We start from the raw sequence: 14,832 nt of genomic DNA, 5'->3' as shown, positions 1-14,832 counted from the left end.
TATTTATATTGGCCGTCACCGTTGGGGAACGTAGGAGGGTCTTCAATTCCCCCACTGTCCCGCCAGCTCCCAGCCTCCTGCGGGAGCCGGTGTTCTATCGACATCCAAACTCAGCGTCGGATTGGTAACGCAGGCACTCGGGCAATGCCCGAGGGGCCGATGTCCAATTCCAGCTGTGGGCTGCTTTTTTGAGCAGACTTGGGACGATTTGGTGGATTCTGGGTTATTCGGATGCCGCCAGCGGCCCAGTGGGTGCCTGAGTGGCCTTTCTGGAGGCAGATCAGCCTCAATTACTTCTCTTTTATCAATGAGCAGAGGTGTCATTCCCTTTCTCTCGCTGGGGCCGGCCCATTTCCATATGCTTATTGAGCGGGGGCAGGGAGCATAACCAATAGCTGCTTCACTTGTATACAGGTGTGTTTCACCAGTGCAAGGTAATCCGTGCATTTTTCTTAAACCCCCTTTTTTTAAAAATAAAACTTCGCCAAAGCAGTGTTGTGCAAAGGCATATGCAAATGTGGGCCACTTTTTTTTATCGAGCCCGGGCCGATTTTTAATCCCCATCCAACCCTGTCCCAACTCGATCTGTGTATGTACCCCCTAGGAGTTGCCTTCACTTTGCACATGCATGTTTGTGGTAGCGCATGCGTGTTAATTTTACGCATGCGCACAATACGTCCCACCGTCTGGCTATGTACCCTAACGTATTTAATTTTATTTGCGCATGCCCAAGTACAACATGCCCAATCACAGCTCTCACACCCAGTGACATCATGCTCAAACAATCATCCTTCTGCAAAGCATTTATAACCTGCCAACCTTCTTGAACTTTTCCTATTCCGCAGTCACAGCAATTGATAGTGTTAGTGTGCACGTCTTCGTAGGTGAGCATTTTTTTTAAGACTAATTAAATTAATTAATCTGAACGATCTTTAAATACAGCGTAAATGCACATTTTTGTTCGATTTAACAATGTTGTTTTTAAGCACGCTTTCCTGCTTTTTTATATCGTTAAATTTGACTTTGTAACTTTTGTTTCTGGGCAAAACACTTAATCCTGCCACGTTTCTTTCATTTGGCAAGCGCCACGTGGCCGTTCCCGCACCAGTGTGCTACGTGCTGTTCAACTTAATGCAATGTTGTTTTTCTCTTGTAAGTAGTGCGTCATGTGCCTCATGCAGTGTAAAAGTAATATTTTCGGCAATAGTGTATTTTAGCACGATTTCCAGCTCTTATACCTCCAATATCTTGCCTTGGTAGGCGATATTTCTGGGCAAATTACTTAATCCTGCCGCCTTTAATTTTTTTAAGTAGTGCGCCACGTGCTGCTTCCTCCCCATGCACTGCACATGTAATCGATTGGTCAATGTTGTATTTTAGCATGCCCTCCATGTTTTTTAATTACGTTAAACTTGATTTGCTATCCTTTGTTCTGTGCAATCACTTAATCCTGCCATGTTTCTTTAATTTGGCAAGCGCCACGTGGCCGTTCCCGCAGCAGTGTGCTACATGCTGTTCAACTTAATGCATTGTAGTTTTTCTCGTGTAAGTAGTGCGTCAGGTGCCCCACGCATTGCAAAAGTAATGTTTTCAGCAATGGTGTATTTTAGCACCCTTTCCAGGTCTTATACCTCAAATATCTTGCATTAGTAGGCGATGTTTCTGGGCAAATCACTTAGTCCTGCCGTCTTTAATTTTTTCAAGCACTTCCCCACATGCTACTTCCTCCCTATGCACTGCACATGTAATCGATTGCTCAATGTTGTATTTTAGCACGCTCTCCATGTTTTTTTAATCACATTAAACTTGATTTGCTATCCTTTGTTCTGTGCCAATCTCTTAATCCTGCCACGTTTCTTTAATTTGCCAAGCGCCACGTGGCCCTTCCCGCAGCAGTGTGCTACGTGCTGTTCAACTTAATGTGATGTAGTTTTTCTCGTGTAAGTAGTGCGTCACGTGCCCCATGCATTCCAAAAGTAATGTTTTCGGCAATGCTGTATTTTAGCACGGTTTCCAGCTCTTGTACCTCGCCTTGGTAGGCGATGTTTCTGGACAAATCACTTAGTCCTGCCGCCTTTAATTTTTTTAAGTAGTGCGCCACGTGTTACTTCCTCCCCATGCACTGCACATGTAATCGATTGGCCAATGTTGTATTTTAGCACGCTCTTCAAGTTTTTTGATAACCTTAAACTTGGTTTGTCCCCTGTTCTATCTCATTATATAGATATCTCAACCATGGGACGTACTGGTCGTCACAAGTTGTTTATTCCTGCCCATGCACTATACCAAAGGATGGTCAACCATTCGACATACCAGATCCACTGACTGCTCTCCATATGCTATCAGCCGAAAATTGCAATGGACCTAATGGAGTTATCAGGTTTGACTTTAGCATTTCATGATTGAAAAGCATTCAGAGATAAGCATTTGTTTATTTCATGTGTTTGCAGACAGATAACGGTGCTGTTCTCATGTTTTGGTAGAATTAGTGGGCATTCTGGTATCAAGAAAATGGATAAAAATATGTCCTCTCGATTTTATTGGCCAAATATGTCATTTGAAATTGAACAATGTGTGTTATAATTTTTATTGCTTCTATAAATATTTTTAATAAAATGTAAATCTCCATTGTGATACTCTTATAGAGGTTTGTTTCTGAAACCCATGTTTCTCATTTAAATGCTTGGTACATGTGTTCAGCCTGCACTGGAGATAACAAGTGAAAATGTTGTTTTGAATTTTTTTATGTGAAGACGTGTCTTTCAATTTTTTTTATGTTTACTTCTCAATTTCTAGAACATGGAAGACCAAAAAGGGTTCTATCAGATCAAGGCCAGGAGTTGTAGATTAAGTGAGTGACCAATCTCGGCCTAACATTTGTATAATGCAATGCTATTTCCTATTTTGCTTGCCAAATATAACCTCTGATGATTGCTTTTCAACCCCAATCCTATTGAGAACAAATGTTTTTATGTACATTTAAATGAATCTTGGACATATGAACAACATATAAATTTTTAACTATATTTTCAGTTTGCAGAATGTTACATAAATCAGCAGCAAATTGCCGAGGTTGAAGAAAAGTATATCCTCCTGTTCCAGCTGATTACACCGATGTCTCAAATATGGCATGAACTAGTTGTCTGAAGCCATACAGATGCACACATTTTTAACGGATAACGTTAAGGTAAATACTCTCAATATGAGTAGTCGACGAAGTTAAAAAGTAACAGATATAAGTACTTGAGGGGGTTTTGGTGTTAGATAATGTCCAATTCACACTTGCACAGATGAGTCTGCTACAGGGTGGATCTCTGTATAACTAATGGATTAGGTATTAGGATGGCATCCAAAGCTCCCAGCATTCTTACCTTTTTCTCTTAAAGGGTTCCAAATTGGGGACGAATATTAGGCTGTGCAGTAGAGGTTGACGGTGTTGCTCCACTGGTACTTGGGCCTTCTCATGAAACAGAAGGAGCCGTCCTCAATATTCTTAACTCTTCCCTTCCAAAGTTGACCGGATTCTTAGTCTGCAAGTCCTTCCGCATACTTGCAGTTCCACACCAGTAATCTTTATTGGGCTCTCCTCTTGAAAGCAGTCTTGCATTTCCGGCAAGTAACCAACCAAAGCGAAGTTCAAGTTGTGAACTCTGTTGGCCACAGTGTTTACACAAGGTAAGCAAAGCGGCCTAGATATACAATACCTCCAATTAAATGAATTTGAAATAAAAGAGCTTATTTACAAACCCCTTGCACCACTTCGGCGTCACTTTCAACATGAGAAAAGTAACACAAAAGTGGCACACGAGTTTTGTAAATAAGCCCTAAAAAATATTGTCCTGCATAATGTCTCATCTGTGAATCATTTTAAAGACCTGTTCATCTGTAATATAAATATGACGCAGTAGGCACTTTTATACAGACACCCTTTGAATGCAAGCCTATAAGATAAGTGAAATCTATCAGGTACACTGCACACATTAAAAAAATAGATAATATTGTCATGTTACTTTGACTTGTAATGTGTGACCTCATGTAGTCACATCGATCTAATTTTAAACACTCATTTTCTTTTTTGTTTTGCAGATTACCTCCAGTACTTCTATTGGACTCCATATTATATGTTGTTTGTTATATTGTTTTGTTAAAGTTATGGTTCTAGTTATTTATTGTATTGTTATCATTTAGTTATATTTCCAGTTATTTATTGTTTTAATAAAAGGTACTTAAAAAAATACAAAATGTCTTTTTTTTTGTAGCTACAACTTACGGTTCAAATTCAAAAGAATAAAAAGTACAACACCATTAGCAACATAGTGTGGTGAACTTCTAACCTCTGTGCTCACGTAGGTGTACCATGAACTGTTACTATAGTAACAGGCAGAAAACCGTTTGGGGTAGAGTTAAAAGTTACTGGCTGTACAGAAGCTGTTATATTTACCCTGGATCCTCTACATGACAGAAAGGAAATCAAAGTAAAATAAAACACTGTGTCCCAGATTTACAACCCCCTTGCACCACTTTCGCATCCAACCCCCTACAAAATTACAAGTATGTGGGCCTCAACGACCCCCCCTCAAGCTCCAGGAGTCACCAATCCCGGGAATTTGTGTATTACGGGAGGCAGACTGCATGGCCATCCGCATGGTGTCCTCAAGCGCCCTGGAAACTACTACGACCGGCTCCTGCAGTGTCCCTGGGTGCCTATCCCCGGTATACTGCTGTTTGCTTTGACAGAGCGGGACTCTCAAGACTCCCGCCCTCCCATTGCAAACATAGTTTGCATTTTGAAAGACAGAGCAGTGAAATCTATTGTCACTTTCAAAATCCAAAGCAGATTGCATTTCCATATACAAATTAGCATCTACCCATGCAAAAAAGCAATACTGGCTCCCGAAGAACGCAAAAGTTCATTAACAACATGTTGCTAAAATAAAACAGCAAGTGTGCTCGACTTCTCAATATACTACCTTATCCTACGTAATGTTATTTTCAATCACGTTCTGATAACCAATAAGAATCATGCTTTTAAAAAACAGAAACATGCACCCTAGTTTTCTGTGTAGAATGTTGTCAAACAACCAATCATTTTGTTTCTGTTTTAATTTCACTTTTCCCCCAAACTCCCTTTGTCTATTCTAACATATGCCAAAGGCAGAAATGGAACTATCCAATCTATTTTGTCCACAGATTGAGAAAGCTAGGAAAAAATGTGAATACATCTGTTTCTACTTTTCTCCGAGACTATAGAATGGAGTCCATATACCACAACAATCTGCATTTCAATATGCATGGCATCTATAGGTGGGATGAAATGAAATGAAATGAAATGAAAGAAGGATTTGTAGAGCGCATGGCTGACCGTGAGCGTCCCAGCGCTAGTGGATGAGCATACGAAAAGAAGATTAAGGGATTATGAAAAAAGCCAAGTTTTCAGAAGCCTACGGAAAGCCAGGAGGTTGGGTTCAGCGCGCAAGGTCAGGGGCAAGGAGTTCCATAGTTTGGGGGTATTGTAGGAAAAGAGGCGGCCCCCGGTGCGAGCCTTTTTAATCCTGGGGACGTGGGCAAGGTGCAAGTATGAAGATCGGAGGTTCCTAGCGGCTTTGTGCGGTCTGATGAGATTTTTTAGAATGTGGGGGCCCTTGCCATGTAGAATTTCATGGGTGGTACAGAGGGTTTTAAAGTGTACTCTCTCCTAAATGGGCAGCCAGTGGAGCGATCTTAGGGTGGATTTTACCGAGCTCCTACTGTTAGTGGATGTTAGGAGCCTGGCTGCGTAGTTTTGAACCACTAGCAGTTTGGCAATGACTTTCTTAGGGGCTCCCAGGTACGAAGCATTGCCATAATCTAATCTGGATAGTAGGAGGCTCTGAATTAGGAGCTTCCTGGAGTCCTGGGGGAGGAGGGGGAGGATCTTGCGGGTGGTTCGGAGGATGCAATAGCTGGCCCCTGCCGTTTTCCTGGCTTGCCTATTGAACGTGAGATCCTGGTCATGCCACATCCCCAGGCTCTTAATGTCCTGTTTAGGGGCCGGGGGAGGTCCCATACAGGGTGGCCACAGAGACTTAGGTATAAAGTGGAATTGGTTGCCCAGTACCAAGATCTCAGTCTTTTCGCCGTTGAGTTTGAGGTGAGAGCAGTCCATCCAGTGGGATATGTCTTGAAGGCAAGTGTAAAGGTTGTCAGGGGGGGCGGTCCAGCTGGCTGAGAGAGACGACAAGCTGGGTGTCATCAGCATAGGTCACGAGTTTAACACCATGGGGAGTGACTATATCTTCCAAAGGGGACAAGTAAATGTTAAAAAGAAACGATTTCAGCCAAGAAAGTGTGGAACCGGAAATTCCAAGTCCCCTGAGACGGTGAATCAGCGTGAGATGCTTCACCGTGTCAAGATGCTGTACATTTTACAGATGAAGAGAACAGAGTCTTTCTCATGAACTTTAGACTCTGCATCGGTACTTACTTGTCAGTACCAAAATCTCTCAATAAACACAGGGGCTCTTTTTAGAGCCACCCAACATCTATACACATAAGCTTGATTAATATCTCAAAAATACATGCTTTTTTTTCGGTGGCAAAATGCGCGAATCCTATGCGCATCCCGGGACTTTAAAAAAAAAGGAAAAATACTATCTTACTTTTTTGGCCCTGATTTCGAATGCTTACAGCTGCTTGACAGCCAATTAGAATTCAACGCGTCATCAGGATGGTGCGATTATCCTACAAGGCCAATCCTCGCACAATCCACGGCTCCTCCACGCCCATAGATATATAAATGACTTTAACCGTAATTTTCAAAGAAACTACTGAACAGATTGACACCAGATATGCGAAAGGCACAAGTTGGAACTGAGGACTACCTCTCTGCCAAATTTGGTGTAATTCCGTTCAGCCGTTCGGGCTGTAGCGTGGCTAAAGGTCCTATGGGAAATTGCATGGGGAAAACACGTTTTGGGACCCCCTTTTTTCTCAGCCCCCGCTTAACCAATCACCCCCAAACTTCCAGGGAAGGAGCGGAACTGAGCTGGCCAAATGTTTGGAAAATTTCAAGATGAACCATCAATCTACGCAAAAGTTATTGTCAATAGAATGTTGCGGTTTTCCTATGGATAATAGGTCCTAACTATAACTACCTACTGGCAACTGCCAGTAGGTAATATATATATATATGTATATGTATATTTACCAATATGCATGGTAAAGTCAGGCATGTTAAAGACAAATGCGTAGTAAGGACTGAGTGGTAAAGGCTGTTTCCTGTCCCATGTCCCTCAAAGGCACAGCCCTGCAGACCAGCGCAGCCACGCTCTACAACTGCCTGCAGGGCGATATCTGTAACATAATAAAAGCATGCCCTGTGCCGCCTACATTGTGAAAGACAGAGTGGCTGCTTTAAAAAGCCAGTCCGCGTTTAATTAGTATTCTGCGTCCCGACATGTTTGACACTGCTTGAAGGGCAGCACATGATCCGTAATATGATGCACTGAGCAAGTCTGCATTCAGCACTCCCTAATAAATGTGCACAGCTAAGGTCTGCACCATTGTGAATCCTTTACAAAATACAGTTGCTGTATAGTCTCCAGTTTGTTCCACTGGTAAGCAGCCTGCACATCTGGGGCTCTTTAGCCACACTTGGGTTCATTATAATCCTTTATTCAAAATAGCCCGCTTCCAGTTAATGTGATGTACTTACAGTAATGCATTTTGAAAAGGGGTCACTCTGAAATCTGTTCGCGTGTTACATATACACACACACACATCTTGCAACAAAAGCCTTCTGATTAGAAGATAATAAACTTTGTGCACCAAAAAGCACCTCATAAACCCATGGGGTTATTTATCAAAAAACGTCTCTCTATGATCAGTGCAAGTAATACAAACATGATTATTTTAGTTACTGTTATATAATGTTGCATGTTCTGATCTCAGTTCTCTGTTTCCGAGATTGACGGAAAGTTACAGTTATTATTGGCGTGTCATTCCACTCATGTCAGTTTCTTCCTTTCACTGTGCAAAGCAGCCATATGGAAAAGGGATATTACTTTCTTGCATATACACTCTAAATCATTCCACCACATGCTACATGACTGTAAAACACTGGGTTGTTAGTTGAGGGGGTTAAGTACCCACCTCAAGAAATAATCTCATTCCAGGTCAGGGTGAACCACTAAAGTTGCTAAATAAATTTGAGTTCAGCCCCTTAGTAGCTATGACACAGACCAGACAGGCTTAACTTAGAGGCAACGTGTACAGTATTAATGCAGTACTAAAACAGTAAACAGTAATAAAGTTGAAATGCAAAACAGTACAAAACCCAGGCCTTTTTCAGCAATGCACCCAGGATATCGAACAACATCCCAGTATCCTTCAAGACTGCACCTATGCTGCAGCAATTTAGGAAAGTGTTTAAGACAATATTTGAAAGAGCATTTCAGCAAAATGAACTAACAGTACACTTCTGTGTCCAGAACCCAGCTACATCTCCTATCAGTCGTTGACTGAAGGTTTGCCTTTGACCCTGTACAGTGCTCTGCTGCTTTTTGACTAGGTTTGAACTATACAAATACCACATCTACATAAAATTAAGAACAACCTGAATCTAGAGAACCTGGATGCGTTTCTCTCCCCTTACATGGAATGCTAAAGGCCCATGGCAAAAGTAATAAAAAATGGGTAGGAAAGAGAAAACCTTGTCTCAATGGACTGGGGGAAGAATACAGAAAAAAGACCAATAACACCTGCATTCTCTGAATGTAGATTTCAAAGTGTTTTGATGGTGTCTAAGAATTCTGGGCCGAACCCCATCTGATTGGATGTTTGAACGATAACATCACTCCCACGGCTGCACAGAGAGAAAGCTCCGATGTATGAATTTACTTAAGTATGATTTCCAACCTTGGCACCATGATTTTCCAAAAGCCCATCAAAACAGTACAGTGTTATACCAGCGAGAGGACCTAAAGCTGACACAGTCAGCTTGAGGTGTATGTCTATTCAGTGTCCAAAAACCTTAGTTGTACTTCACATAGAACATTCCTCCTCAGTCTGCGCCTAAATTGATGGTAATCATTAACACCTCTTAAACTTCTAGCTAGAAGGTGAAATTGAAGAATTATTAATTGAAGACAGCATAAAATGACTTTAATAAAGTTTCTACAAATGTTGAATTGTTGCTTTCGAAATCCCGATTAGACCTGAATAGAGTGCTTCAATTTAACTTACCCCTCCGAGAAAAGGTTAATTAGTAAGCTGTGCTTTAGATGACGCCCTACACGTTGATTAAGCACGGGAAAACTTTAAAATATGCCCATAAAGTTTGTGAAATTTGGGAACTTTGTGTTCCATGACATTTTGTGAATGTTACTGCCATGAGGTTTTGCATAATATTTTAGTACAGGATACTGATTTGAGCAGAAAGGTTTTGCGGGAGACATTTTCTCTTACACATAGTTCACTTCTTGGTATCTCACGTGACTTTTGAATGTGTAGTATGGTCTTGTATTACATTTCCATGTAAAATACAGTGAAGTGCATTTTGTGGAAATTTGCACAATATCAATTAATTTAAATGACGCTTCGCGAAACAAAATTTCACCCATTCCTAATGTTGTTTCCATATCAAAGCCATCTTTAAGGGCATAGGAGAATGATGAAGTCCTTTGGGGACGTTGATTTATTTACAGAGTTATCTCTTTACTATGATAATGACTGTTCTCGAAGGAGCTAGAAAATTTCAGGCACTTTTGAATGTCTTGCAACATATGTGTTTCTTGAATTTGTCTTGAAGGCTCACATTACAGATTTGCCCTGTAGAGCTTGACACGTATACACTTGATGTAGAATGATTGATTGATTCTTTTTTGAGTGCTCGATTATTTAATTAATATTTACAATACAAAAACTCAATTACGCTAGTATCTTACATGCAAATGCTTGACCTCTTGCAAATGAAGAACATATTGTGAATATTTGTCTTTTCATTTTCCACACCTCACTTGCTAAAGGAACCTTATTTCATAATTATGACTTAGGCTCCCTCAAAAACATGTATATTTATTGAATTTGGAGAAATGTCCACATTCAGAAATAACAACCCGACTGGAAAAATATGATTACAGAAGTTTCTTATGGATGAATCATTAGTAATGTTACCCCCTCACCTTTTCATCACTGCTTTTATTTTGTCATAATGCATAACCATGAATTCATTTAACATTTTAAGCGAAAGTGATAACATTATATAATATGAATTCCTTACAATAAATACAAATCTTAGCCAATTACTCAAATATTATCATCTGGCAAGGTAGGAACAATAGGTCTTGCTCCTATTACTGACAATTTCAGAATCAAATAAACCAACTCGATTACACAAAATCTATAGATTAGAAGAGAAAGGTGAACTGTACAGTACCTATTCCGGACATGTTCAATGGTGTCATGTGTCAGCTTGCTGCAAATGTTCTGGCTGTGAGGGTTGCCTAGGAGACAAGGGAGTCATTGCCATCAATATGTAACCGCCATCTGGAATTAAAGCACTTTGGCGTTGCCTCATTTCAACATAAAAAGCAACTGGATCATTTTGTAGACCTTGGTCAGAGGCATAAGATGAGCATTCATTTTGTCGGTAAGGGTGTCATTTCCTATTAAACTTTATAATGAAAAAAGACAGTGTGAACTAAACATAATTAAAAGTTTGAACGTTGCTGTAATCCTGTCGAAAACCTAAAGGAAATACTTTTTTTGTGTTTTTTAAAGCAGAGGCCTCCATTGTTTCTGATCTACAGTATCATTCGTATTCTATTTCTCAACCAAAGCCATTCACATAGCACTTGCAATGCATTGCTATCAAGGACGGTGTATAGAGGTTGCATTCTCTAGAGCACATCTGAAGTAGACCCCGAATAATAAATACGCATTAAAAAAAGCATTATTTCCTCATCAATTCATACTGTCAGTCTTTTACATTATGAGGATCGGCCAAAGTGGGTATTATCAGAATTGATCGCACACCAATGTAGTCAATAATAAAGGACAACTGGGCTCCTTTAGGGAGTGGTGAAGTGGGAACATCATCATACACTGACTGAATTGACAGCACAGAGTTTGAGCCAGTTGAGACGTAAGTGCAATTATTTGAACAAGTGGCCTGTCTAGCAGCTTTGTCACAGTCACCCTGCCATATGTAGAGCTGGAGGACCATCATTTGCTTTCCCTACACAGGACCTATATGCAGGCCTAGCTGCCTTAGGGAGTTAAATCAAATAAGGGCAGGAACAATACTTCCTACGTGTCCATGCCACGATTGATTACAAAAGAATCTCCCCTTGGCCCTTTGCATTGATAAATAATCGAAAATACAGAGTGAGGCCCAAACAAGGTGGGACCCACTTGTTACTTCCCTCAGGACACAGTGAAGTTGATGGCGCAGTTGCTACTCTGTAGGATTAGCGATTCACATAAGGGAGGTTGAGATCTCTGCATAAGGAAGGCAGCCACTGACGTGAAATACTTCCGACTGAATTGCCCTGAAGAGCTGGCAGGCCACCCACCAATGGTGCATTGCAGGGCCAAATGTTCACACACCACAGAGGATGCGCAACTTGCAGACAGAGGACAAAGCCATAGGAACTAGCTTCAAAGCAAGAGTTCAAGCACTAGAAGCCCAAAAGTCATAAAATGCAGGTGTGTCAGCAGGCCCCCAAAAGATGGAAACCTCCACAAGATCTCACCCACACAATGAAACAAGAGAGCCAAGTAAGTCAAACAAAGCTACCTTACATGGAACCTAAAGCCACTGGTGCAGAGAAAGATAGGGGAAAAACACCCCAAGAATGCCTTCATGGAAATTAAAATCATATACAAAGGCCAGGAAACAGCACGTCAAGGAGAGAAATATGCCAAGATAGTGACTGACAGGCACGCCATGCAACAAGTAATATCTACCCACACCAGAGCACAGACAAGGCAATCAAGTGCAGCACCTCTAGGAAAATTATTTGAAGCCACATAGATATCCTGACAGTGGCGTAGGAAGGGGGGTGCGGGCTGCCCCGGGTGTCATCACTGAAGGGGTGACAAAATGGCAAAAATATTTGTTTTTAAAACAACAACAAAATTGGGGGGCTAACAACACTTTTTCAAAAACAATAATATTATTTAAAACGAGTTTAATAACTTTGTCTGATAATTAATTAACCTCAACAAGTCAACATAATATGCGATGAAACTTTTTAGTTCAGTCAACAAATGCAACGAAACGCGGTTGAACTCGACGCTGTGTAGTGGAGAGCGTATGGATAAGGAAGAGGAAGGGGGTGTTTCTTTTCACTGAAGTCTGTCTCTGCAGTTTGTACTTGAGCGAGACGTAAACAACCGGTGACTCATCATCACTCAACCCGCAACCAATCCTATCCGCTGCCGTGCCGGTCAGTCACCCAACGTCAATCTGTTCAGTTAGTTGTGCATTATTACTGATGTTTAAGTGCTGTGCTGAATGTATTTTTGGTAATTTTTTTAGTTCATTGATTCATTGTGATATTCCTTTTCTCTATGATATTGAGTTTGGTAAGTAACGTAAGCGTTATGATGCATGCTATTTGTTTGTATTTGTACGTTAAGCCGGGGGTGACAAGAAATTTCTGCACCGGGTACCACCTGACCTTGCCACGCCACTGCAACCTGAAGCAAGGAACCAAACAGTCTGGCTAGGAAAAAAGAGCAGTTTCAGCCATTGCCCTGCCTCATAGCAATAACCTATGGCACAGTATATAACCAGACCCCGCACCAAAGAAGGGCAAGAGGAGAGTGACCCTAACCCCTACAATAAAACATCCAACAATAGCCATAGCATGCACACGGAAGAATGTGCTCCTGTCCCAAAAGGAGCAAAGGGAAAGTCTGCCACTAGAACAAACACTGAAATGGAGTTAACAGACCTTACATGAGTAGACTAGCTAGAGGGAACACCCTCAGTCGCAAACTACAAGAACCAATAGACAGCAAGAACCACAGAAATCCAGTGAAGAATCCAACATTGGTCCAACAGACTAAGATAGCAGAGGAAGTCACCTCCTGCTGTAACGGCTAAGCCAAGACTACAGATTATAACAAGCAAGAAAACCCCAAAATATGGCAATTCCTCAGCCCCATCCTACTGCAGGAACAGTGGTGTGGTGTTAAGGTTGGGCAAAAGATCCAGACATGTTGCAATCATAAAACAGAAATGCACACCTAATCTCAAAGACCACAACAAATTTATAGCTGCACAATAGTTTACTCAGAAAAGGTGCTCTGGAATTGCTATTGGAAAAAAACAGAACTTAGTCAGGATGAATAGTCAGGTTTTATAGTCAGGTTTTTACACAATTGTAACATTTTAAATTATTTTCTGCAGAATTAAGAAATATAGGGTCATCCACTCAGTTTAAAAAATCTAATTGCATGGTGATGGTAGCTTTCTGATAATATTAGTGTATAAATATGTTGATAAAAATGTTCTTTGCCCTGCCTGTATGAAAACTGGGTTAAAACGACTTCAGCCACATATCCCACCTCCAATGGCTCAACATACATTCTTGGCTGGATTTAACAACCCTGCTCTACAGAGGATAATACCTTGGCCAATAGGACCAGGGCCAGACTGCCCGTAAGAGGCATGCCCGGTGCCCACTATAGCCATTCCGGCCCTGGGCCTGTTTTGGACCCTTGGGGGCCATTTTTGTTACCCGGTGCCGGTTTTGCAGGATAGCTGCAATATTGGCCCCCTGTAACAGAAGCAGCAGCGGTGGGACTGGAGTGGTGCTTCCAACTAGCACAACCTCCTCAGCTGGTTTTGGTTCCCAGTCCCTGAATGGTACCAGCAAATGAGGGATGATGTCCACAACGTCCCACCAAACAGATAATAGCCATCTGGGAGGGGGCTGCCATGGCTGAAATAACAAAGAACAGCCTAAAACCTAACTCTTTTCACTTGGAAATGGCAACTGGCTTAAAAAGATATGCCCCTATTCATTTACTGGACACTCTTAGACTTTCTGGCTCCAGTTCCAGGACAGGTACAAATATTCATTGGGCCTTCACTGAGGGAGGAGACGCTATGTAAGCAGTGAAATAGTTTAGGGAGAGCAAAATCCCCTTATCATAGAAGAAAAGGTTATCCATTTTGGATTGAGAATTTTTTTTATAGTAATAAAAAGCAAAAGTGCTGCAGGATGAGGTTGGCATAGGGCAAACAAGTAGATGGAATTGGGTAGGAACAAAATCTCCGATCACAAGCTAGATAAGACTGGGACCTGGCTGGCTGCCAATATACTGCTGTAAAGTGATCCTTAAGGCACTCATTACTAGCAACCTGGATTCTAGGAATTCCCCTTTGTGGTCATGGTCGAATATTTGTTCTTACGCTTGAAATCAATCCACAATATGGCTCACAGCTTGGTCTGTAATCCTCAGTGCAGATCACCATTACCCACAAACTTACCATTGTTAAATTGTTGTCATGTCTATGGAACCCTTTATGCAACAGGGCCCTGATATGTGTGCAGTTGAGTATCCTTAGAAAGACCGTCTAGTCCTATCAGATCAGCCAATCAGGTCCTCATTTACATGTGATGCATTCATCGGGTCAGAATGGACGGTCACTCTCTTACTTACCTCGCTGTCTTTCACTGGATCACCTTTTAAACAAATATGCATCTAACATCGCCCCTCCTGTTCCTTCAGTACGCTTCTTAAACCCTGGCTCTTCACTTTTGCGCAGTGCATTTTTGTATTCCCCTCATGTAATTTTGCCCTCTGAACTTGACTGAATGTGCCAGGATATCCATTTAG

The 14,832-nt window shown here is 41.4% G+C and overlaps 1 protein-coding gene across 1 annotated transcript in view; it reads right to left on the bottom strand.

Annotated features, from left to right (window-relative positions):
- The window catches only part of LOC144829032 (molybdenum cofactor sulfurase-like), a 1,966,499-nt gene that overhangs the window by 1,734,474 nt on the left and 217,193 nt on the right, over window positions 1-14,832 (bottom strand). The window contains exon 3 of the mRNA XM_078687750.1: window positions 10,415-10,481. Within this exon, the coding sequence (XP_078543876.1) occupies window positions 10,415-10,481 (67 nt within the window). The remainder of the gene's footprint in view (window positions 1-10,414; window positions 10,482-14,832) is intronic.

Source organism: Lissotriton helveticus, chromosome 4_1, assembly GCF_964261635.1.
Source record: "Lissotriton helveticus chromosome 4_1, aLisHel1.1, whole genome shotgun sequence".
Taxonomy (NCBI): Eukaryota; Metazoa; Chordata; class Amphibia; order Caudata; family Salamandridae; genus Lissotriton; species Lissotriton helveticus.
The sequence above is the reverse complement of the archived record's forward strand: the minus strand, read 5'-3'. Positions and strand labels throughout refer to the sequence as shown.